The 25600-nt window shown below is 38.6% G+C and overlaps 1 protein-coding gene across 1 annotated transcript in view; it reads left to right on the top strand.

Moving 5' to 3' along the window:
* Positions 1–4116: 4116 nt before the first annotated feature.
* Positions 4117–25600, top strand: part of GABRA2 (gamma-aminobutyric acid type A receptor subunit alpha2) — a gene marked incomplete at both ends in the record, with an annotated part of 56819 nt that continues 35335 nt past the window's right edge. The window contains 2 exons of the mRNA XM_084204044.1: positions 4117–4187; positions 6749–6864. Of these exons, the coding sequence (XP_084060170.1) occupies positions 4117–4187; positions 6749–6864 (187 nt within the window). The remainder of the gene's footprint in view (positions 4188–6748; positions 6865–25600) is intronic.

The following is a 25600-nucleotide window of genomic DNA, read 5'->3' as shown; positions in this document are numbered from 1 at the left end:
TTACAGCTCAGAGTGCTGCTGGCCTAGATATAAAGGTGGGGATTATTCTCAAGCAGTACAAAGTAAATGCTGATTACCTCAATCTGCCAAATTTTTTCTGGAAACATTATATTGCGAATATACCCCAGATCAGAATTTTGTATTAAGTTCTGTTTTGCATTACTTGATTATGTCCATGACAGAAAATGATTACTGTGACCTCCCTAGTGGCTACAAATCTGAGGTATTGTTTTTGAGTAATTTATTTTGTCTGAAGGATGGTGTAACTTTGTTATATAAATGATTCTTTTAAGCACAATTTTAAAGGAAGCCTTCAATCTAGTGTTTTTCAGTCTGGATAATGACTTGAGGCCTTGGCTTAACCTCTCCTGTGTTTCTATTTCCTCTAAACTCTGAGAAATGGTTATGAAATGTCACATACCTACCCTGCTATTCAATTTGTGCTCACAGAGGAAGTCATTCCAATCTCACAAAAGAATTCTGAAACATCCTTTATCAGCCTGTGCAGAGTTTTGAGATCCTTGGCAAGGGGGATAATAGGATTTTAAGGTCCTTTGTTTGTTTTTAAGATTCTTTAAATATCAAAATAGGGATTAAATTCTATGTATATATTGCAGCAGATATAGCACAAAAGAAATGAAACCTTTTAAGCAAAATATTTTATTTATACTTTGAAAGTAACAATTTGTAGACCTGCTGCCTTTCTATGGACTATTTCAAGTCCTATTCAAACCAAGGGCACGACTCCCCACCTTCCAGGGTGCTTGCATCACAAACCCAGGTGATGTGTTGGACGCCGCACATCCCTTAGAGTTAATTGAAATTCAATAACGACTGACAGCACTCAATACCGTACCAGAAATAATAATGCAGAAGGGAAGAAGGGTTCCCTGCTGACTGTGCACCTGAGGGGGCTCAAGCACACTTTTTCTAACCACCTAGAGCTAACACATTTGAGCTATGCTTGCTCAAATGTATGTGTGTTATGTAACCCAACAGAGCAATAACAGCCCAGCAATACCACTGTTTTCTCCCCAAATGCTTTCCAGTTCACCAGCAGCACAGGTTGTAAGTACGTGAGCCATGCAGGAAAACCCTTCTCTCTGTTAGCAATTATATTGCCTCTGATTTTTCATGTTGCTGCATAGTTTGTCCCCGTACTCAGCTTTCCTCACAGGCCTGTCCAACTTGTTTAAAATACGTATGAGGGGTTATTTAAAAATTTTAGATCTGAAGCATGATTTCAGTGCATGAAGCTGTGGTAAATCTCAAAGAACATCACAGGTAATAACTGTGATTAGAGCCTAACAACCAGCACATTTTCCTTGGGAAAGCCTACGAGCACAAGCTCAGTATAAATACACACCTACCCTGTGTGGCCTTTGAGGAATGACAATGTGCTGTCACAGCAACAGGGAGCCACTCTGACCGCTCTCCTTAATGAATGTGTTTTTTTTCATTTTTTAATGCAACTTACATATGAAAACTAGATTATAGTTTTGAAAAGGAATGCCATGAATACCTGTGGAAAAAAAAAATCATTCTGCTTGGATTACATAATGTGTTTCATATAAAAAAAACCACGAAGACTTCATTTCCAGTGATTATTTTTTTCTCATAATTTTGATATCTGTAAAGTCACTTTTTCTTGGGACAAGTAGTTAAAACTAGTTTTCTTTACTGTGAGGGTTGATTCTGCATCTAGTATCAGTTGTTAATTCCTAATATGTGGGACTTACAGGCAGATCCAAAGAAGACTTTAGGTTGACCATAGATACCTAACTGACAATGAACAGAACACATTTTCACATCTGTACAGGGAGAGATGAAGGCCTTGTGTCTTAGACACAGCCAGGGTTAGATGGTTGCTGAAAGAGTGTTTTTCAGATTGCAGTTTTTGCTTCTGTGTCCTTATCTTTGTCATTTTCCGCAGTTTGGGCTGTCATTTTACAGGTTATTCTAAAACAAAGACATTGAGCTTATTCCCTCTCTCTTCTCAGTCTTACTCCAAGTTACAAAATAACTCCAAGTTGGAAGGAACAAATTGTCTTGATTGCCCAAGTTTTTTTCTTCCTTCTTCTGTTTCTCATCCTCTGCTGTGGAGTCATTAAACCATGAAAGGAGAAGGAAGCAAGGACACCTCCAATTGCAAACTGCAACAATTAGGAAGCAGGAACAACACCCCAGTTCTAGAGGCAACCTAAGAAATTTTCTCTTATTTGTTTCCTACTTCTCCTTCCCTCCTATTTCCCTCCCCTCCCTCCTTGCCCCCCCAACCCTCCAACCCCTTCCATGTCTGTACATCCTCTTTCACATGTTCATTTTGGAACTGGTATTGATTCAGGACCAAACTTCATCAGAATTATTTCAGTTAAACACAATAAGCAGGCCAGTGACATTAAGAGAGGGTAATTGAGATGGTGCTTTGGGCAGTTAAGAGATTGAAAGGAAAGGAGATATATGAGGATTGGTTTAAAATGCAAAAAGAAGGGCTGAAATATTTTTGCCAGCGTTATTTAATTATTTCCGAGTTAACAATGCAAAATGAGGGTACACTAAATATAAACCCTTATCTTTAATTATTAAGCCTGTCCTGTTCTACTTGTACTGAAAAACCTAAAATCAATGGGAATGAATCCCAGCAGCGATCCAGCTACTACCAGAGAAGGACTGCATATACGAAAGGAGGGCAACGTGCTTTAAAAGACAATACAACAGAAAGTAATGCAATTTGAGGGGGGAAAAAGGAAAAAAAATTCAAGCGAGGTTTGTTTCCTTGTCTGCCTTCATCCTGAGCTCACATTAAATGATAGACTTTTCTTCTCTCTGCATTCCAATTAGACTGTGCCAGTGGGCAAGCGGGGAAGGGAATGTTAATGAGGCAGCCGGGGAGCGGGCTGCGAGCCGGGGCTGGCGGCTCCCCGCTCCCGCCGCAGTCCGGGGCAGCGCGGCGCGGCTGCCGGGCTGTGGCCCGCCGAACGCGCACTTGACCGGAGGCGACCGAGAGGCTGAGGAGGGAGGGCTACGGAAAATGTGTTGTACCGGCCCGGGGAGCCCTTTTCGCCCCGTTCCTCGTTCGCGCACCGGCGACGCTGCAGCTCCCGCCCGCCCCCGCTCCGAGGCCGCGGAAGGCGCCCCGGGCCGGTGCCGGTGCCGGCGCCCCGCGGGCGGGGACCCCGCGCCCCCCGTGTCCCGCGCGCGCCGGGGCGCGGGGGCGGCGGGCGCGGCCCCGTGACGGCCCCGGCGCGCCCCGCGGGGCAGCCCCGCGCCCCGGCACGCGCGGGCACGCGCGCGCGCGCCCGCCGCTCGGGAGGCGCTCGGTCCCCGCTCGGTCCCGGCCGCGCCCGCCGCCGCCGCCGCCCCGCGCTCCCCGCCGCCGCCTGCCCCGCTCGCCGGCGGCACCCGCCTCCCCTCCCTCCCTCTCCCCCTCCTCCCCGCCTCGGCCGCCCGCCCGCCCGCCGCTCCCAGGTAGGGTCCCCGGGGGTCGCCAGCTGCGGCGGGCAGCGCCCGCCCGTTCGGGGGCTCTGCCGCGCTCCGCAACTTGTCGCCCTGCGGGGGCTGCCCCCGCCGCCGCCCCGCGCCCCCCTGCGCTCCCCCGGCGGCGGCCGCCGGGGCTCTGCCGAGCAGCTGCCAAACGCGCCGGGCGCTCGGCGGCGGCGGGGGGCGGCTCGCCCGCGGTGGGTCCCCGCACCGAGCCCCGGCGAATGGCATGACTCTGCCTCCCGCCCGCCCCCCCGCCCCCCCGGCTGCGGTGTGCCGTAGTGAGGCGAGGGGTGGATAAACCCCCATCCTCCCATACATACGGTTTTTATTTTTTGTTCCTTTTCGTCTCGGGGCTTTCACATCACGGAACAGGAAAGCATCTGATGCGCCGGCTCACATGCCACTTCTGATCATACATTGCCTCCTTGCACAGAGCAGGATCGTTGGGAAAGATGGAGATACAATAAGTTGCTAGTACTGAAAAGTGCTGCGGAAATCCAGTGGTTTCCTTTCTCCAGTGAAGTGACATATTTTCCTCGGGTTTAAGTTGAAAGCACTGCTTGGCGGAGACTGACTGTGGCTGAGAGTGGCTTTGTGTTTTTCTTGCACCGTTAGGTTTTGCAAAGAGCAGCGATGAAGAAGAAGCTTGCACTCTCCGAGATGCAGTTGGTTCTTCTCGTTTTATTGGTGTGGCTACCAACAAGGTGAGAGGATATTTAGTTTTGTTGTTCAGTGTGAACGTGTATGTTACAATCTGCTAAGGGTAAGCTTGTGTGAGGGGTTATAAAAGTATCGGATGTAGTAACGTAATAAAAAAATCTTTCTTAGCTGTTTGAATGCAGTATTACATAGTTTTGAGAGCAAATGCAGTAGAATGTAGTTTAGGGACCATCAAAGCCTGATCTCTTGTCCTTAAACGTTTTGGGAATTGATGCTTTATTCCACCATTAAAATAACAATTTCTTTAAATGCTTTTTTGGATCTTAAAGACTTAAGTTACTGCATGACTGTGATTCTGTACCATACAAAATGGAGAAATAGATTTTTATGAAGTCACACTGCAATTCACTGTCCTTAAAATAATGTTCACATATTTATTAATATGGGCATGCCATTTTTTTTTTTCCTTGATTTTTTTTTTTTGGTCAAACATAATAGAATTCAAAATGATGCTTAAGCCTTAAACCTCTAGGTGGAGATAGCATACAACTTCACAATCACATATAATAAAACAATAGCATCATTTATTAATCAACTTTTCTTATGTTGTGTAAAGTTCTCAATTTCTGAAGTGACAGCACAAGAGCAAGTAATTTTTATTACGTTATACTTTTGTGTTGCTCACAGTCCCTAAACACATAATTAATTGTAGTTTGTAACTTTGATTTACTTGCTTTGGTTGTGGCTGCAGTAAGTCTTGTCCTAATATGGCAAAGATTGTATGCCATACAATGCAAGTTTCCTATGATTTAACATGTCTCCAATATTTTTGTTTGTTTCCCAGCGAACAAACTATTTTCTGAAACTATGTTTTCTATTTCACTTTATACCTAACTATGGTGCAGTATTAGTTGAGTCACAGTGGGCCAGATCCTGCAAACCCTACTCAAGTGAGTAATCTTACTGACGTCAAAGAGACTATAAGCGTTATTAAAGACTTTATGCCTGAGTAAAGTTTGCAGGATTTGACCCTAATTTGATGTAATTGTATTGATCTAATATTTTTAGTGCAATCTTGAGTTCAAAAACTGTTGTACCTCAAAAAGAAGCTTAAAAATGGCAAAGACATACTCTGGTAGTCCATGAGTGCAATGATACATTTTACAAACCAAAAAGGAACCATCCAGTAAATGCCACTAAGAAAAAACTGACACGAGGAAATTCAAACATGACATTTTCATGGATTCTTTACAAGTTATCTGATTTGGGTCGATTCTATGGTTTATGTGATGGAAAGCACAGACTGCAATGATTTACATTTAAATACTTCTTTATGCTGTTGAGCTGGGGACCAACATACAGCCTTGTCTTTAGTCCTTTTATGTCTTACTTTAGAGAAAATATCACCCAAACCTACTTTTGATTTGGAGGAGGAGGAAAACATGCTTGCTATTATTGCATTCAGAATGCCTTCATTTTGAGATGATTAATACTCAAACATTTAGGGTTGAAAATTAAGGTAGCTGAAAAAGATGTAAATGGTAATGTGTGTAGCATATGATGCTTGCTTTACTTCCTTGATACCAACATGCTGGTTTGAAGTAGATGAGGCTGATGAGCTCATGTGTTTCACACGCATAGTGCTCAAAATTGTTGGCACGCTAACATTTGCATGTGTAAGGCTTTCTGCCTGTCAGGGTTTCCCTGGCACAAGCCCTGTTGGTCTGGGTGCCCAGGTTCCAGAGGACTGTGGGGCACCACAGCTGGGCAGCAGGTTCATATTCCAGCCCCCATAGCACAGCTGCCTAACTGACACTGTCCCACAGAGATTTGATCCATAAAGGCTGTAATGTCTCTTTCTTTATTGGGGAACTTTCAAACAATCTACAGATTCTTCTTGACACTTCATTTATGATTCCTTTTTCCATCCTACATTTATAAGGTTTGTCGGCATCTGATGGAATATTGGATAGTGCTTTTTATGACAAACTAGCATTTTGGAAAGATGAAGGCTGTGCACAGCTATCCTGCAGCTTGCTAGTCAGCACTGGTGTTCCCTCCCACCAACTGCTGGCGTCAGAGGACTCCCTGAGCATGATCGCTGGAGTTTTCCCTCATGTTAGTTCTTCTGGTCATGTACATTACATGACCATTGGGTGGAGGCAAATCCACAGGATTTATCCAGAGATAGAGTATGCCTAAGTGAGTACAGATAAGACGGAGCTGTGAGGAGATGGGTTTGTGCATGGGATCCCGGGTTATCAGCCCAGGAGTGACATGCCACCAGAACCTGGGAAGCTCTTCTGGGGTTTTGCACCAGCACAGCCTCCACTAACTGTGTTTGTGGAGCTTGAAGCAGCAATCTCAGTAATGCAATGATGCCTACAAGCACAGACTACTGGAAAATTACTTCCTGGATGTTTTAAATAGTATGCTGTTGACCCTTACATGTCTGAACTTGTTATATAGAAATTCTGTATTTGCATACTGTTAAATACACCTTTCCTGTTGGAATGCAGCAAGAAAAGGCCAGTCCAAAAAAATGCATGTTGAGTGTATGTTAAAACATACTTAGCAGCTTCTAAAATGTAAAATATCCATTTAGATCGGTGCTGGCTGACTCCCTGGAAGACGAAGCTAAGAATAACATCACCATCTTTACAAGAATTCTAGACAGACTTCTGGATGGTTATGATAATCGCCTCAGACCTGGATTAGGAGGTAATACAACCAATTAAAGATTGATTTTAAAAAATCAATTTTAATGTTCAGATTTTATGCAGTGATATTCTTCCTTTGGGTTTTTTTTTTCCCTAACAACTGGTATGTATCTTGATAAATTATTTATAACTACATTCACCCAGATGAATCATTTGAAGTTTGAGGAAGATAACATCTATGAATGGAAAAAAGGCATTTTCACACATTTATCTTAAGTAAAAAGAAAAAAATCGGGCGTTTTAACATAGTAAAACAGAATGTGAACAAAAATAACATCTAAAGCTGTTATTCCAGTCAGGGAATTTTGATTGAACAGGGAATGCAGTCTTAATTCTCTGCAATCTGAAAGATGTATGTTTTCAGAAATCTGCACAAGTATTTTGTGTGATGCGTATAAATTCCACATTTTAGATTCGTTCCTTGGCCCAGTAAGTTCAGTGAAAATGTTGTGATTTTGACTTTGGAATTAGGGTGTCACTGGTAATATACATTTCGTTTCTGGGCACCTTGCACTTATTTGAGCATTTGGAAAAAAAAATACAGAAAAGAGAATATTGAAGGACAGAGGTCACTGCACTCTTGTGCCACCACTGTCAGTTATTTTTCAGAATGTCAATTCACATTTTAATTTTAAAGCTGTATGCCATCTTATGTCAGTATGTGTTATATAGGCAAGAAATTGAAATCATTTTTATGGTGTTGAAAATTTTACTGTGTACAGAAAAATCTCTATGACATAGGGAGAGGCTAAATATCTTAGTTTTGGCAATATTTTGTCTACAACTATTGTTTATTGGTATTTATACTATCTAACATTGACATGTGTGATACAAATATACACTTCTACTGCCATTATTATTATTTGTAACAGTTTTGGTAATTATAACTTTCAACCTGGAGACTGTTTCAGCTTGGTGAAACTAATTCTAGTACAAAATCCTTGGGAGCAATTCCTGTTCCTGTTGATTTCAGGAAGATCAGGCCCAAAGCTAGAGACACGCTCCAACTTCCATGGAAATTACAGTAACAGCTCGGATCAAATTAGGCATTAGTTAAAGCTCGGAGTTTTTATCCAACACTCTTCCATCCTGACCTGTGGCTCTGTTGCTGTTCTGGTCCTGGGGAATTGTGGCTTGAATCTGACACAGCAGAAAGTGGGAGCTGATGCTGACTGAAACAGCTTTCTCATTATACATGGCTTTTAAACTAGGATGTCTTCTCATTTCCATTTCTGGCCTCTATATAGTGAAGGCTTGTGAAATATTTTATATTCAAAGATTTCTTAATTTGGATGATACAGGGGACCTATAGCACTGTTGATGGGCAGAATTAATATAGTAATGTTTTACATGGAGTTTTGATTTCTTTGCAAAATACTCAAATTTAAGAATTTAGGCATAGTATAAACATACAATGACTTGCAGAAACATTTTATATCACCAAGCTCATGTTGAATTGGCAGGGCTTTTAAAATCAAGCATTTTATTAGAAAAATAGTCAAAGTTTTCTTGCTTACAAGGAATGAGCCATTTAATGAGAGCAGTCTGCAGTTCCTTTGCATACCAACTATTTTTTTTAATATTGAAATAATATTGTTGGGAACATGAAATAAAGAAAAGATCGAATGGATTTTTCTTTTATATTTTTCACTAAATTTGCTTCAAAATAACCTCCCTCTTTTTCTTTATGAAGCACCATAGATAATTAAAACATACTCTGAGAGCAAAAAAATTAAAGAATTAACATCTGTTTGATATTGGTATACATGGCAATCAACCCATGCAGAATATGTGTGAAATGAAACTGTGTCATGCATATTAAACCATGGTGATTCACGACACATTAATCTTAATCTTCCAGAATACTTCAGTTGTGGATGGATGGAGTTTAAAAGAACACTTGTAAATGGCAGTTGTGGCAATTCATGGTACAAAACATACCAAACAAGGCTTTTGTACATAGTGCTTAGTAATTATCTAGTTTCATATTTCAGGAATTTTCTAGCAGTTTATTCCTTTTTCTATATTGTCCTGTAGTCTGAAAAGAGATATGGAAAAATTAACCTTCTTTTTTTTAACACTACATGCCTAGTAAGCCTGGGAATTTCTAAAAGTGTTTGTGCAAGAGATCACTGCATTCTGACCATGCCACACATCATTAATTTAAGATACCTAGTCTCAGTTGTGTTTCACTTCCCTTTATATGAATCTGAAACAGCTCATTTGAATGCAGCAGAATGTTTACTTTGGCATAGCAGTTTGCATTATCATGCACATATCACTGCTATGACTGGGATCACAATCTGGTCTAACATGCTACAAGAGAAATAGTCCAGGGTCTGAGATCCTTCTGAAGTCATCTGAAAGCAAGAGCTGTTCCTTGGTCCACTTTCACTTGCTGTGAAAGATGATGAGACATTTTCAGAGATGTCTTACAGCAAGAATTTAGCTCATTGTTAAAAACTGCTCCTTTAGTAATGAAATGTTTTGGCTTGATATTGGCATTTTATCTAGTTGTTGACCAACAAAAGGGAAATGTACAGGCTTCTTGAAAGTCTGTATATTAAATTCAGCTAAGTAAATTTCTGGTTGGGAAGTAATTCTTGAATTAAGGGATAGATTTGTAATTCATTTTACTGGGAGACTTAGTGTGAGTACTGATAGTATGGAACTTGATGCTTTACTGATGCAATTCAAAACAGAGTACTATTTTCTACAGACTGTTGAGGAAGGTTTAACTTTTACTGGGGGTACACCTCAGTCAGATAAACAGGTTTTGGCTGCTGGCTATTGGCTATCCTAGCAGCTGGGATCCTTGAGTGATGTATGACCACTACAATGATGAAATGACCTGCAAAATGGGTGTGGGCAGGGAGAAGATGACACTGCACCATCCCCTGAAGCCAGAGACATCTCAAATGACTTAGATATATACCCCAGCATGCTGTATTGATATGGATGAGCATGAGTTTATTCAAGGGGAGATCATCTTTTCTCTGTACTCATTTTATGCTAAGCACAGGATTGCAGCTGGAACACTCTTGACTGCACTTTCAGATCTGAAGTGAACTATTTTACCCAAACATTCTGTGCCATTTCTGTTTAGTCATCAAAATAAATTACAAGTTTGACTTCAAACCAAATTTTCCTGTATCATTAGCATTAATTTGTATGAAATATAGCCATGTAAATGGCAAGTAATACAGACCTTAATTGTTTATGACTTTCTACAAGTCATGAAGGTATTTTTTTCTTTTTATTTGCTGTAATGTTTGCAATACACTAATGATAACATTTTTTCATAAATCCTTTGCTTTTTATTAGCATGTGGAAAAGGAAATTCACACATTAAAGGGCACCAAAGCTAAGCAAGGAACCAAAATATCTGTAAGTGATTGACTTATCTGTCTGCTCTTCTCTGCCCCATGAACAGACACGATCATGCTGGTTACTTCAGTATTGTGACTATCTCCATAAGTTACTCAGCCTTCTTTACTTTCTCACATCTGAAATTAGCCTTTTCAACACCTAATGAACTTCTGTCTTTTCTACTCTCAGAAACTTCTAAAACAGAACTAAATAGAAAACTTAAATGTAGGAGAAAAAAAAAAAAAAAAACCAAACAACAAAACAAAAGAAAAGGCAAGTTACAGGGACAGAAGACTGGACTTCATAGCCTAAAGTTTCAAGTGCCATATTGACGTTGAAAAGATCTATGGAAATGTCAGGATTCTTCTGCAAACTGTTTTTAGTCTCATCAGCTTCAGGAATGGTATTCTTATTGTAACCAAAGAGTTGAATGATGGTTGTTAAAAAAAGAGGAAGATAAGACAGTAGGTAGGTGAAAATTAAATGCACTGTGAATCTATTTTGAAGGAACCATCTCTGCTTTCAAATGTCCTGATTGCTTTAAGCAAGTGTCTGCATTGCATTTGGTCTGCATACAGACAGACCAAATCCTCTTTTTCCCCAACATTTTGTAAATCAGTTGAACAGGAAAACTGAAAAGAATGGAGGGCAATTCTTGCTGACTATTGCTATCAGAGAGATGGTCAGCAATGAGCACTTGCAGGTGTGATCTTTCATCTCTGAAAACTGGATATTTCATTGCATAGAATCAGTGTAATGGTATAGGATATCAGACTTGGTGATTAAAAGTTGTGTGATGTGCTCACCAATATGAGCACAAGGGAAACCCATTTTTTCACAGATTACCTTTGTCTCCTGCCCAGATCAGGAGAGCTGTATCCATATATATGTGTGTGTGTTTATCAAATAGTTGGAGGTTTTCAGTTGCCAGGAAACACAGCCATGGTCATATGCTGATAATCTGGAATATGTTGAATTTAGGGCACTATTTATATATCACTATGATTCAGAGTTTTTAATGAGCTTTAGAAGAGTTTGTAGCTATAGCAGTCCCTAGCTGGGGGACCCTCGTTTGGATAGTCCCCTGGCCAAACCTAGTGGTGTTTGTCAGCCCCAAACATGCTTAATGCAAATTCAGAGTATCATAAAGGAAGGTTCTTTGTCTATTTTTTTTTCTGCAGAGCTCTACAAGAAATCTTTTTAAAGGAAAAATTCCCCATCTCAGTTCTGGTTGCTTCCTTAGGCTTTCTTTGAACCAGGTTAATCTTTTGGAAATGGTAATATCTCTCTGCCAGTGCTAGTGCAGAGCAATTCAGAGCAGCACTTGCATCTTCTAAAAGCCCACCATCTTAGTGGCTAAGCTGGGACACAAAGGGGTAAACTAGTGTATGTATGCTCCTCTTTTGGGCATACCTGGAAGGGCCACATGGAGTCTGGCCGTAATGGTGCTTTCAGAGGAGTCAGTGAGAAACTTATGTTAGAGCTGTGGATAATGTACATTGGCAAAAAGCATTCCTTGTAAAAAATGGAGAAGCAATAGAGAGCAGGATGTGAAAATCTCATTAATAACTTATCCAGGGCATGCAGACAGTGCTAAAATGCAAGAACAGAACTAACTCAGTAGCTATAAGCATTCCAGGGAATGAATCATTAGGAAAGTGGAAGGATAAAAAAATCTACAGAATCCTCTTTGATACTAAAGAGTGAACCAGAAAAATTGTCTAGTATAGGATAGGGCTGAGTAGCCAGACAGAGGTTATTTGGTTATTTATTTACTTATTGGAAGTCTGAATAAATCAACAGTGAAGATGTAAAAATAAAATTAATGCTACAGCTGTGCACAGTAGTGCAATTGGGGAAAGAGTTGCACAATGCGCAGCAAAAAAGTCAAAGAATCACAAAATAAGCTGAGTTGGAAGGGACCCACAAGGATCATTGAGCCCAACTCCTGGGCCTGACCAGCACCATCCCAGAGTCAAATGCTCTGCCTCAGATGAGTTAACAGAAATGTAGGTACTGTACAGTAGTTATACGTGCCTATAGAGGAGCTAGTCTGGGAGGCCCTCCCAGTTCACTGAACATGTACTGGTTCATATTTAGTACTTGTTTTTGTCTCTCCTGGCAAAGCATCAGCATTTGCTTCTAATGCTGGAATTACTGCTGACAGCACCAAGGCTGAATTAGAGCTTTGCTTACTTTTGTCTTATCTGCAAGGAAGCTGTGAAAGCAGACACTGCAGATTTCTCTGTAGCTCTTTGGTGCTCATTGTAAATCAGACTGATGGGGTACTAACATTTTTTTTCAGGTAGATTTGATGGACAAAGACATCAAAACCATCACCTTTTCTCTGTGATGCAGTTGTTCTGGGTTATTTAGGAAGTGTTGAGAAGCAGTGGTCTTGCTGGTATCCAAGGCATTCTACTGTTGACTGCTTTCCACTAAGGCCTTTTATCTTGTTAAATCTTGCAATGATTTTTTTTCTATCTGAAATATACAACTACTTCTCATTCAGGCTGAGTAGTTTAAATAGCTAAGTACCAAAGAAATGCAATATCATAGTTCCAAAGTTTTTATTACCCTTGTGTAATGATACAATTTGCATAAAGCTACCTGAATTGGAAATATAATTATTATTTAAATAATCTAACTCTGAAACATTTTCAGAAATATTTGAGTGCATTAGAAATTTCATCCAGAATAGCTTTGGGTATTTTAATGGATTTCATGGGTTTTTACTAGTGGATTTTAACCAAGCAAAAAGTTAATTTAAGATGTAGTAATCAATGTATATGTTGCTTACAATGAAAAAAATTATTATTCAATCTGTAGGAACGAAGAGATTTTGTAATACAAAATTAATAGTTTTCTGGGTTACACTTATATAGAATATCAGGGAAATCCTTTCATGTTTACTGCTGTGATGCACCCATGGAGTACTCAGTTTTGTATATTTCTTTTATAGCAGACACACAGAAAATTACATTTCAAATATTTTCTTAAGAAAGATATACCAAAAAAAAAGTGCTAAGAATGTAAGAAGGAAGCTATAGAGATCTCTTATTAAGTTATATAATTACCTAAAGATATTGTGGAAATTTTGGTGCAGAGGTATTAAACCAGTTTATAATAAAGCATTGATGGTCTTTGATATTTTGGGTTTTGATGTATAGGATGTAGACAATATTTGGAATACACTGCCTTTCACAAAGGTGAAAAAATGGATCTTAGAATATGTTTGATTTAAGGAAAAATGGCAATTATACTGTCAAATAGTCAAGCATAACTTTCATGACAATTAATTGGCAAGTTTTGACATTTTATTTTCAATGAAAACTAAAAGCTTGGGATTAAATGGACATGCATCACTCCTTAAAGTTCTGTGTGTAGAAAAGATTGGGGGTTTTGTAACCTTTGTCCTTGAGCCCTCTAATGGTAAATATACATTTAAATATATTTTCTGTATTTTAGCACCCATAAAGAAAAAGCTGCCACAAGACATTCATAGCACAATGGGCTTCTACTACATTCAAGGCCTGATTGTGGCAAAACAGTGTAACAATGCTGTCTCTTTATGAGACATAATGTAAAAGGACCAAAAAAGGACCAAAAAAAGGAGAAGAAATATTTTCTTCCCCTCCTTAGCTTTACTAAGTTAGCTTTACTAGGCAAACTCCTAACTATTTTATATATATAACTATTAGGCCAATGCTGATGATTTTCAACAGTTACAGAGATAATGGTTGCTCAGAGTTGTGGTGGAGTTTCCATCTTTGTGGAGACCCTCACAATTTGACAGAATATGACCTGGATAACTTGCTCTGTCTTCAGAGATTGCTTTGGACCTTCCAAAGGTTCTTTTTAAACTCAGTTTTTCTAAGATTCTTTAACTGACAGCCAGCAAGGCATTGAAATAATGACTGCAGCTTTCCATCTTACTTGGAAATGGTGAAAAAATCCTGTAGCATATTAGATCTTGAAGATATAGCTGAAGGAAAAAGTGTGTGTAAATGAAACATTCAAACTGGTTTAGAACAGCAGAATGCACAGTGTTGTACAACTCTTGACCTTATTATTCATAAAGACCCCCCCTGAAAAATATAAGATTTTGGGTTGACAGGGTCTGCAAAATGAGGAGGAAATATCCTTGTTTCTGGTCTTAGCCACATTTTTCCTACTATCACCTTATGCTGAAGTCCTGACAAGGATTAAATATGTTAAAAGACAGTATTTTAAACTGTATTTCATTGAGCCCTTTTCAGTTTACTTCAGCAGGGAAGTGAGAAGCTGCACAACACTGTGTATGCTAGAGATCAACACCTCAGGAAGCACCCAGGAACCTCTAATCACTGCCCTTCTGAAGTGCCCCGAGACACCTTCCAAGGTTCCTCCTGTTTCATTCTTCTGCTTTTATATTGCCTTTTTCTTTTCTAAATACCTATTTTGTACATTCTTATAAAAAATGCCCAACTGTCTTTTTTGACCAAAATGTGATGAATTTTTTTAATTCTGTCTAAGTATAGTGTTAGCCAAGTCCAGGTGAGACCTGCCATGTAGATGCACCTGTGTAGTTTTTTTTTGTGGCTGGATACCCAGCGTTGCCTTCCCCTCCTCCCAGGTACAGCTGCTGCCTGACAGATTTCTCATCCAGTGAAACTGGATGGAGGAGGTTGGAATGATGTGAAGGCAGACTCCTAGGTGGGTAGGAAGCAAAGATTATCCTTTACCCACAGATTAACTGGTCTTCCTTTTGTGCCAGCCCAGTGCTCTGGTGTTGTTGACTGGTCTAAGACAGATCTGTTGCTTCTGGCAGTTCTCCTGACTACATATTCCTGTTTCTGTTGTCCTGCAATGCTACCATTTCATGACTGTCTTTAAGAATAACCTTTTCAATGCACAATCTAGTGCATCCAATTTTTAGAATTAATAGTGTGGAGAGAGAGATAGAGGTATTCCATCAGAAAGGATCATAGAGAAGGGCATTTTAATTGTCTGTATATTAAAACAGCACATGCTTTTTTTTTTCCCAGTATTTTGATCTGTTTTAATTGTCAGTATTTTTGGCTACAATTAATATCTAGCAGTAGCTTCTAAATACTCCAAATAACATATATGAAGTAGAGAAAAAAAGCTGGTTTTCAACAACATAGCATTAGGGTAATACAAGCCAAGGTGAAAAACCTCTATGAGCAAGAAACGTGGGAAAGGGAACAGAGGGAGGAACAGGAGGGAACAGGAGGGCAGAACAAAAGAGATGATGAGTGAAAGAAGGGGATAAAATTGTCATACTAACCATTGACCACTTTTAAACAACTGGCAGATTTAAACAGCTGTATGATAGTTTTTTCAAATATCCTTTGGAAACTTGAAAGTAGAATAGATAAGAAATTTTATCATTATGGTATATGCATGCATTTAAATTTCTGCTATTAGTGTTGTTCAACAATGAGTCATCCATCTCAAGAAACAAATATAGAGGATATGTTGCTGTACTATTCACCACTCTGCTAAATTAAAGCATCAGCAGAAGATTTTGAATTAATACTGTCAAAAGTCTAATAAATTTTAATTATAAGAATCAAAGGACTTTAATATGCCAAGATTAATCTTTAAACACATTTTTATATCTGTTTTTTCCATGTTAATGCTCTAATGAAATTAATCATTAGCTAAAAGAAATTTTGTTTACCACTGCCACCCTGTTAATAGTTTGTTTTATCATGCAGAGTATTTCCCCACTAGTTTGTGGAAATTGTGTGTAAATCACAAAAGTATGATTCTGCTAATCTTCCAGAAGTGCTATTGCTATTTGGGAACCATTTATGTGATTACTGTGTAGCACATGGCTCCTGATTTACATTCCTTAATTCCTTGCCATATGTTGAGGGCTATTTAATAATTAGAGCATTTACTACCGTGAAAGAAATGTAAATCAATTCCCCTCTTACCTGGGATTATTGTGCACATCAGAGAACATTGAACACTTTAGTGAAGTTGTGCAGCTGCAGAGATTGGATCTAGTCTAACCAAATTGCATTCATTTTTTAATGTATATACATATGTGTTTGGTCCTCCCCATGCATTTTTTTTGGTTGAATCAGTAGAGATCACATGTCCTTATCTGTAATTTATTTGGGAAAACCTGGGTGTCCCATGTTCCATCTGTTTAATCTATGTTTTTTTACAGACTGTAAAATGCAGACTGTAAACAAGATTTTATAATCTTCTACTGTTATGGCTAATAGAGTTGACTGAAGATAAAATTCAGTGCTATGGACCACTGACCTTCACATATGTTTCAATAGAAATCAGTTGAAAACTGTTGTGTGCTGTAAAATTTTCAAGACTGCTTGCATTTATGATCTTTGATGTGAAAGTAGTTTCTGTAGTTACCTATCTTCATTTAGCACCTTCTTGTGTTTAAATTTAAAAAATTGCATACTGTCCATCTCTTAAATACCTAGATGACATGAAGGCAATTTATGTTCTGATTGAATGATTGCCCTGAATGTTGCTAGTTCTTCTTTGTTTGTCTCAATTGCTTGGTGCTGATTCTCTCATCCAAGAGAGGTTATTGTCTTCCAACACATTCCCTCCTTTTTCTTTCTTGTATCCATTCTTAGTTGTTCTAAGACAATAGGTTCCTCAGACTTCTACCAGAGAGCAGAAAAGGAATGGAGCAGGTGAGAAAGTCTGTGTTTATATTCAAGAATTCAGAGGTGGGTTCAAGGGACAGTTCCTACCCTTAATACACCAGCATAATGTTCTAAATGTTTCATTCTGAGTGACAATCTAAAGGCTACTGTAGATGCCTGTTTATTCTCACTATTTGAAATACTAATTTAAAGGCTCACTGAATGAGAAGCAGCTGAAGAGAGATGTATTTTGGTGTATATAAAAGAGAAACCCAAAGGTTTTAGTCTGGGATGCAATGCTGTGTTTATATAACCACTCTGCCATCCTAAGGCATTCCATAGCATTTCATGGACTTGTTTGTGTCAATAGATTAAACTGAGCATTGAACAGTGAACTTCTTTTTACCAGATCTTTAAATGTGAATTTGGTGCTGCAACATCTCATGCAGTTTCTGAAAGGAATAGGGAAGAGACTTCCACCTGGGAAAAGAAATGAATGAATAAATAAATAAATAAGTAAGTAAAGATGAGAAGGGAGAAATATAAATGCCTGTTATTTGAGATTAGGAAATGGTCACATTTTTAATAGTCCCTTTTTATCGGCTGGGTGCTAAAAGCTGTCAGAGAATTCTTTATGCTTTTACTAGACATTTTGTTTTTAATGACCATTAGATGAAAAAAAAAAGAATAGATTATCTGGTTTGCTACTGCATAATAATGCTATTTTTAAAGTAATTGACTGTTTCAAAATAATATCTGCAGTAGATATTACCTGCATTTCCACAAATGTTTCTGCTTAGAACAATATGCACTTTAAGGAACTAGGTTCTGATTAAACTCATATTAGGCATTGTTTCAAATTAAAAACACCACCCTATTTTTAAATTTATGCCTATAAAAAGTCCAACCTGTTAATTTAATATTAAAAGCAGATTCCAGTCCCAAATATATAGTCTTTCTGCATATAGAAGCCTAGTGGATTCTCAAAGTTCCATGGACAGCCAGAGGCAAATTCTCTTGTCACAGGCAAAAATAAAAGACAAATTTGAGGCTGCTTAATCCAAGCTCTGGGAGTATCCTGGGAGTATGTTTTAGAGGAGATTCAGGGAAACACTGTTATCTGTAAAGTAGCTTGGAGACATTCTAGTGACTCAGCTGTGGGAATTTTGAGTGCCACAGTACACTTCTTGTACACACTAAGGCCTTTTTTAGTATTAACTGGATAACAGAAGAATAACTGACAGCTCTGTAACATGTTAAAATGGGAATTAAAAATTGCTTCATTGCTGTCCATGCCAGTATATTTTGCTTATTTGTGAGATGCTTGTTTAAGTATTGAAATGATTCTCTCTTGGATCAAGCCATGAAGTTGTTGTTTGTCAGGACTCCTGTTTAGCAGGAAGCTTATTACCCATGACCATTCCTAGAGTTGTCCTGCCAGGCAAAAAATGTTAATAAAAAATTAAAGAGAGCTTGGCAGCCTGATTTGTGCTGTGTCTTGAAATCATAACTCTACTCTTTCCTTCCCTGTGTTTCAGCAGCTGTGATGCTCAGGAACATGTGAGGAAAGTATGTGTCTAAGTGTGCTTAAGTATGCCAGGTATTTAGGGTGTTAACATGCACACACCTCTGGCTGCTTTTAGTAATCCCTCTGGCTAGATTTTTTGAGAACATAGAGTAGTCTGGATAAACATTAATTTCCTGTACTTGATAGTTATTTTACCTGACTTGAAATAGGAACTGCTGCCTGGTTGATAGAAGGATTTGAACACTTTTTTTTTTTTTTTTTTTTTGATAGTGTATCACAGTCTTCTGAAATACTATTATAGAATTTCATACAGCATTACATATGAAAAATATATTTGAGGATTTTGCTGCAAAAAATGCATTAAAAGTGCCCAATAATATGCAGCTCTATTAAATAAAGGCACTACCTCTTTCTACCATTGGTTCCTGTCATGCTTGAATGCAAAGTACAAGGATAGCAAAAGATAAAAGAGCTGCAGCTCCATTTTTAATGACTCTAACATCCAGGACTATAATACCCAGACACTAAGCACAGACATTAAAATTAATCTGTCTGAAAGGATCTTCATTTTCAATGCTTTCTTATGGCTGTTGATCTCTTGAGGACCTCCATCAGCCTTTGGGACTTTGGAACATATGAGTTTCATACTTTTTTCTGATAGCAGCAAGCCTTGGGAAGATGCCAGCTTCTGGTGATGTGAGTGCTTGCCACAGAACAAGCAAGACAGTCCTTCCCAGAGCTTCATCACCATTTCTATCAGCTCCAGGGTGGCAACTTTTTTGCTGTGGCTGACCACAGAGACAGACATAATCCAAAGGCTTCTGCTGAAGCTGGTAATCACTAGGCAAAGGCTTTTTCACTGACTTCAGTGGGCTCTGGCATGCTACCCAAATTCCTCATTAAATAATTAACAAGGCTAATAAACACTGTGACAGCGTCTGTTGTAGCTTAGAAAACGCAGTGTAGCCAAAGAATGAAATGCTCTGTGTATATCATATGCATATGTATATCTATGTGTATCTATGCTCTATGTATATGTGAGAATGTATTATCACAGTTTCCTGGACATTCCACTGAATTCTGTGGCCATTTTACAAGTGCTTGATGCAGAAGACTTCTGATGTTCTTCCAGGAAATGACAAGAATTTAGGTTATTTTTTAATGTTTAGAATGTGGGATGGTCCTGAAGGACAGTGTCCTTTCATAACTTGTACCTTCACTGGGAAGTTGACATGTTACATATTTAATATTTATATGTGAACCAAAGTGGCTTCTGAAATCTAATTTGGATAAAATCTAGGATGAGTGATCTTGGTTAGAAAAGCAGCTGGGCCTGTATAAGTGATGGGCAAGCAAATAAGCTAGCAACAAAAATGAAGTTTTGAAGAGCCAATAGCCACTATACAATAAAAGCACTTCTTAAGAAACCCAAACTTGGCTGCATTATGACTGCAAAGAGAAACTGGAAGCTGCTCCTCTTTAAAAATGGTACTGCTGTTAGGGGGAGATGCGATTTGAAATGCAGGAGGGACTGTCAGAGCGAGTGTATCAAATGGGATGATTTATAAATGCTATGACTTGGAATAAAGCACAGAGATTAAACATGAAATTAGCCTAGAAGTGTAATGCAGCAGAATTTGCCAAGGTGTTCCATGACTCTTAGTACTGAGGTCGTAAAATTCAAACATTCAAAAAAAAGAAGAGACATAAAGACCTCTGAGTATAAGTTTCTGCAATCTGGAATAATTTTGAGAATTTTTCTGCCTTACCTACATGCTATGATTTTCTCTCTAGTAGCACAAATCTCTAAGCAGAGCAGACAGAAATATGGTCTCATGCGAGTAATAACTTTGCCCTCCCTACTTGTGTGATGGCATCATTTCAGGTCAGTTCAAATAATTACTGCTCTACTTTATCAAAGTCTGCTCCCTTCCAGACTTCCAGACTTGTTTGAGTGCTCTTTTTGTCTTCGTCTGTCTCATTCTTTAGAGAGTGTTGGGGCAGTCTGGTTCATTTTAGCTCCATCATGCTCATCCAGTTGATCTAAACAATGCAGCAGTCATATTTATTACTCAGCCTGGTAATTATAAACACTCCTCATCCTGATGGAAGCTGTAGTGTCTAAAGGGACAAGATTTAGTGCTGATGTTTTAGTTTTCATTTGTGTGATGTGTGGTTTTGGTTTGCTGCCAAATGTGTTGTGTGTTAGCTAAATTCCTTTTACTTCAATATTTAAGTAATCTGTTTCAGCAAGATCACATTTCTTCTAGCCAAACTCAACTATGTTTTCAATTTCATGTTTCTATTTAACATTTTGTGCAACTTTAACTAAAAAATCCTCACACTGGTAATTTATTTTAGAGCTGCATGCTTTTAAGTTGGTGGTTTGTTTTTTTTTTTTTTTTTTTTTTCCTTCTTTTCTTCATGGAGTGTGAGGATGCAATGAAAAGGAAAAAAAGGGAGATTTGGTGGATTTCCTGGTAGTCTTATGGGAACAAGTTTCATATTGCCCATGTGTTTAGGTTGTTTTTCCCAATGATTTAATTTACTTATTTTCAACATTTTGTCTCTCCCTTTTTAATGGTCAACACTAATGCTCATAATTACGCAGCTTTTACAAGTATTTATACAACCAAAGCATCCATATTGTATTAATACCTTTACAATGAACCTGTAAATTGGAGGAATACTCGGTTTAAATGATAGGGAAAAAATCCAAAAAGCTGTCTAGATAGTTAATTGCTTCCTTAATCACTTGGCAGTCAATACCTCTGAGATTGTCAAAATGTTGCCGGAGGTGACAAAGTCTAAGAAGTTCAACAGTAATGAGTGAGAGTATCTAAATATCTTCTTTTCCCAGTGCAAAGAACCAATTAAGTTAAGCACTTTTGGGTTGTTTGAAATCTCTTTCACGTTAAAGTAGTGGCAGGATTCAGGCTAGACATGGGTTGGGTGATTGGCCCAATGTGATATGAGCTGCACCAGTCAGTACAGCAGCCTTCTCATCAGGGATAAAGTACATTCTAGATTAAACATCGTAGTTACTCCCTACCTGGTTTGGAAAAGGGATCTGAATCCATATTTCCCACTTTCCAAACCTTTTATGGAGACATGAGGCTTTTGATCATTCTGAGAAAGTGGCTTCTTCCACTGCAAATGTTTTACTTTACTTTGTATAAAATAGCTACATATGTGTCAGAACATGGACTGAGATCTCTTTTTTCCTGCTGGCCTTTAGAGGCATTCATGGTCTTTGGCCAGCTGGCCCCACAAGACTCAGGTTTGTCAGTTCCCACATCTGGACCCCACACATGGTAGAATTCATGGCTTCACAGCTGGGCATCCTATGTGGAACCTGAGCAAAGCTGGGCATGTTTGGCACATCTCAGAGATGGTGTTGGCATAACTGTCTGCAAATGTGGCTCTTAAAGTCCATAAACTGAGTAGGAATCTGTCAAGCTAAGCAATTAAAAATGCTGAAGAGGAGCAAGCAGCTGAAGCCTTTCCTTACCAACACATGCGAAACAATCAAGTTTGGGTGTGAAAACTTTACCAGTCTCCTTTTCATCTGTTCACAGGGGTGATCCCTCTCATGTCATTCCTCCTTTCCTGAAAAGAGCCATGAGAGAAGCTGATGGTCAGGAAACTTCTAAAATAGAGAGCAGCTCTTGTGAAGTGCATGCTCTAATTTAGAGCACAGATATGAACTCAGCTACTGTGTGCTAGGTTCTGTCTTGACCACAGAGGTGAATTTTCTAAGACACAGCATGCTTCCTCAGTCTTTGGAAGGAATTGTTCTGCTTTGTGTAAATAATTAGATTTTGAGCAGAGGCTTCAATTTAAGTCTGCTCTATCCCATGAGTACTGCTAGGCTGTGGAATCAGTCTCTTGCTTGTTTTCTTGCTTTCTCTCTCAAAATCTTTCTGGCTCAGTAAGTTTGTAATTATTTATAGTTTGAGGAACTCGTTGGGACTTGGTTGAGAGCCAGTTCTTTAGGCTGCTTGGCAGCATTGGGGTATTTTTGCCTTAAGGTGGAAATATAAGCAGCCAGGGAATTTTAGGTACTGACAATGTTAGACAGCAATTTAGGAATAAAGGGGATTCAGACAAATGTAAGTGCAAAATTTAGTCATTATGATCTGGACCACAGAGACATTCAGATTAACTTTGATTGATTTAAATGGAAACTTGGAGCTTAAATAACTTTGTGCAGCTTGTCCAATATGCTTTAAGAGATAGCTGGACATCAAAATCAGTCTTTAGCACAATCCTTGAAACTTTCTCAAATTTGTGGAGAAAGCATAAAATAAAGTTAAAACTGCACATCAAATGTCACTTATGTCCAAGGTTCTTCATCCATGGGACACTTTGGAAATTTAAATTTGTGATCTGAAATATTAAGGTTTGCAAATTAAAGGTCTCTTGGGAGAGAGAGAAGAAAATGTAGTAAATATAACATTTGTGTGTGTGATTTGCACTCTTCTTTTTGACTGAGAGTTAAGCCTCAAATTTGTCATATACATGTGAAAATTTTCCTAGTAATGTGTAAATGTTCTCTCAGCACAGAATTTTTTTGTTTTTTCATTTGATATCTGGTAAGGGTGCTAAGGCAGTTTGCACCAGCGTCTTCTACATACAGCACAAAGAGTAAATACTGATTATGATAATATATCACATTATTTGTGTTTCAGATATACCTACATATCATCCTGTGCACATTTTGTGGGTAACCTACACCTAAAAAAGCTGCTAGTTTAGCTGAAAACATATCTGAGAATGTTTTCACAAGTCATATTTTTTGCTACAGTAGAGAAGGGTGTTGACAGTTAAACTAAATTCTTTTTTCCAGGTTAGTGTGTTTTTCTGATGGTCAAAAAGTCTTACTCATCTCTAAAGAAACACTAATGCTTAACTGAATTATTGTCTTATAGCAAATTCTTGTCATTTTGAACAAGTTTTAATTATTTCAGAATAATGAACACTGGTTTGCTGAAATAAAAGAGTGGGCTTATATGCAGCCCAAATATTTTGTTAGTGTTAAGTGACATAATAGTATTTATTGCACTGCTTTACAGAGGTGCTGAATTTCATAAGTTCTGAATAGGCTTTTGGAGGGCCCCTGATAGACTTTATATAAAGCTGTTATTAATTTAATAAGCAATATATTATCTGTTAACAGATATCAGCTCTTCAGAGGTAAGTCAGTTGGGGTCTCTCAGTCTACTGGCTTTCAATTCCTGTCTCTTCCTCCAGACATTTTCTCCAGAATATATTCTTGCTCCAGACAACACCATGAGAAATTTAGTCCAGTGTCTGATTATGGTCTTAATTACACCAATGTGAATCCAGAGTGCAACTGTTAATATAATACTTAGTAGTATTATACTAGAAGCTTCAGAAGCTAAACTGGTAAGCTTATTTTACACATGCTTTGTTAAAAATGGAGATTTGAAAGACAATCATGGCTTGTATGAAGAAATTTTCTTGCTGATAGTTCATGGATAAAGTGAGGCCATTGGAAGTGAAGCGCCAATGTCAAGGGGAGAAATGGATTTTTTCTTCTCACAGATGACTTCAGTTTACAAATTAGAAGTGGTTTTATGTAGGGCATATGTGGCTTTGAGACTGTTGTAATTTAATAATGGCTAAAGAATGAAGATGGTGAAGCTGGATAAATAAAATTGTTGCATAAACCATCTAAACCAAAAATAAAGAAATGGCAGAACACGATTTTGAAATATCTGTGTTCCCACGGATTTTGCTGCTGTCACAGCTCCGTGCTGCATGACCTCCTCTGACCCCCATTCCCTGCCAGCCAGTCAGTGTCTTGAGCTGTCAACAGACACACTAAGGAGCTTGTCAGATAAGGGCAGCATGTTGAGTTGGAGCAGTGTTTGATGGATTAAGACCCTGGCTGTTTCACCTGTACAGTTTCTGACTTGTATTATGAATGGCATTTTCAAGGCCTTTGGGCAACATTGCCAAGCATGTCCCTGGAGACCATATTACAATGTCAGAACAATGTCAATTCCAGAGAAATAAATTTTTATAGAAAAATAATTAAATTAACATCAAGCTTTTGACACCATTTCCACAAAAACTCAGAAATCCTCACTTAAGTTTCCCATAGCACTGCAACTGACCTCCTTTTTTTGTTGTTGTTGACATATTTATTTAAAGAGCAGTATTTTATTTTTGCTTCTCTTTTCTTTTTTTTTTTTTTGCATGCTTTAGCAGTCTTTCAGTTACAACCTTGCAGTGTTCTCACAGGCACTATTAATTCTACATTTAAAATAATGTTTGTCAGAATATTTTTTATAGTATACATTAGAACTGCATATGTATAGGTAGAACTTTAAAGATAGAACTTTATAAGTTCTATCCCACCAAGAAGACTTTTGATGATTTTTCGATTACCTCAAAGAGACTGTCTTCTATTTTAGCTGCCCAAAACCTGTATTTACAGCTTTATTGAATAAAAATTGAAATTAAAAAGAATGAAAAGCCCAACCTAATCTTCCAGGCCTGTTTTCTTGTAAAAACAGCCTTGACACATTAATCAATAATATAGCCAGTTTCATGCAAGCAAACATCTGGAACCTTTCTGAAGATTTTGCAGTGATCACACTCCTTTCTTCTCTTCTTTTAAACACACACAGAGTGAGCCATGCATGTTTTGTCCCTACCCTCTGTGAAGCAAGGACTCCAGATTATTTTGGTGAGAGGGGGAATGAATAATACTCAGGTCATTCAAGAATATGGGAAATACTCTGAAAATTTATTTCAATAAAAGAAATGCTTTCTCAGCATTCTCCAGGAAAAGGGGAGCTCTCAGGTATGCAGAATTCTGCATGTCTATCTACCTCACATCACAGACTGGAACTCTGTGTACCCTGTCAGGGATGCAGGCAGCTGAGAAGGGACATTTGAAAGAACTCAAAAAAATTTTGAAAACTGCTGTCAGACAGCAGACCAAAGGAACTCATTGAAAATTTAAATGCCTCTGTGGAATCTGAGCATTTTGACAAACTGGTGAATGCTCATGAGGAGCCTTTTCATCTGACTTTTCTGATCATCTCCATTACTCAGCCTGGATTGGTTCAGACTTCAGCCACTGCAAATTCTCTGCAAGCAGCCTACTTCAGCTGAGCCAGCTCTTCTGCTGAGGAACAAGCCAGCAGGATTTCAGGAAGGGTATCCCAACAACC

Source organism: Fringilla coelebs (assembly GCF_963513975.1).
Source record: "Fringilla coelebs genome assembly, chromosome: 4".
NCBI lineage: Eukaryota > Metazoa > Chordata > Aves > Passeriformes > Fringillidae > Fringilla > Fringilla coelebs.
This window is presented reverse-complemented; position numbering and strand designations above follow the sequence as displayed.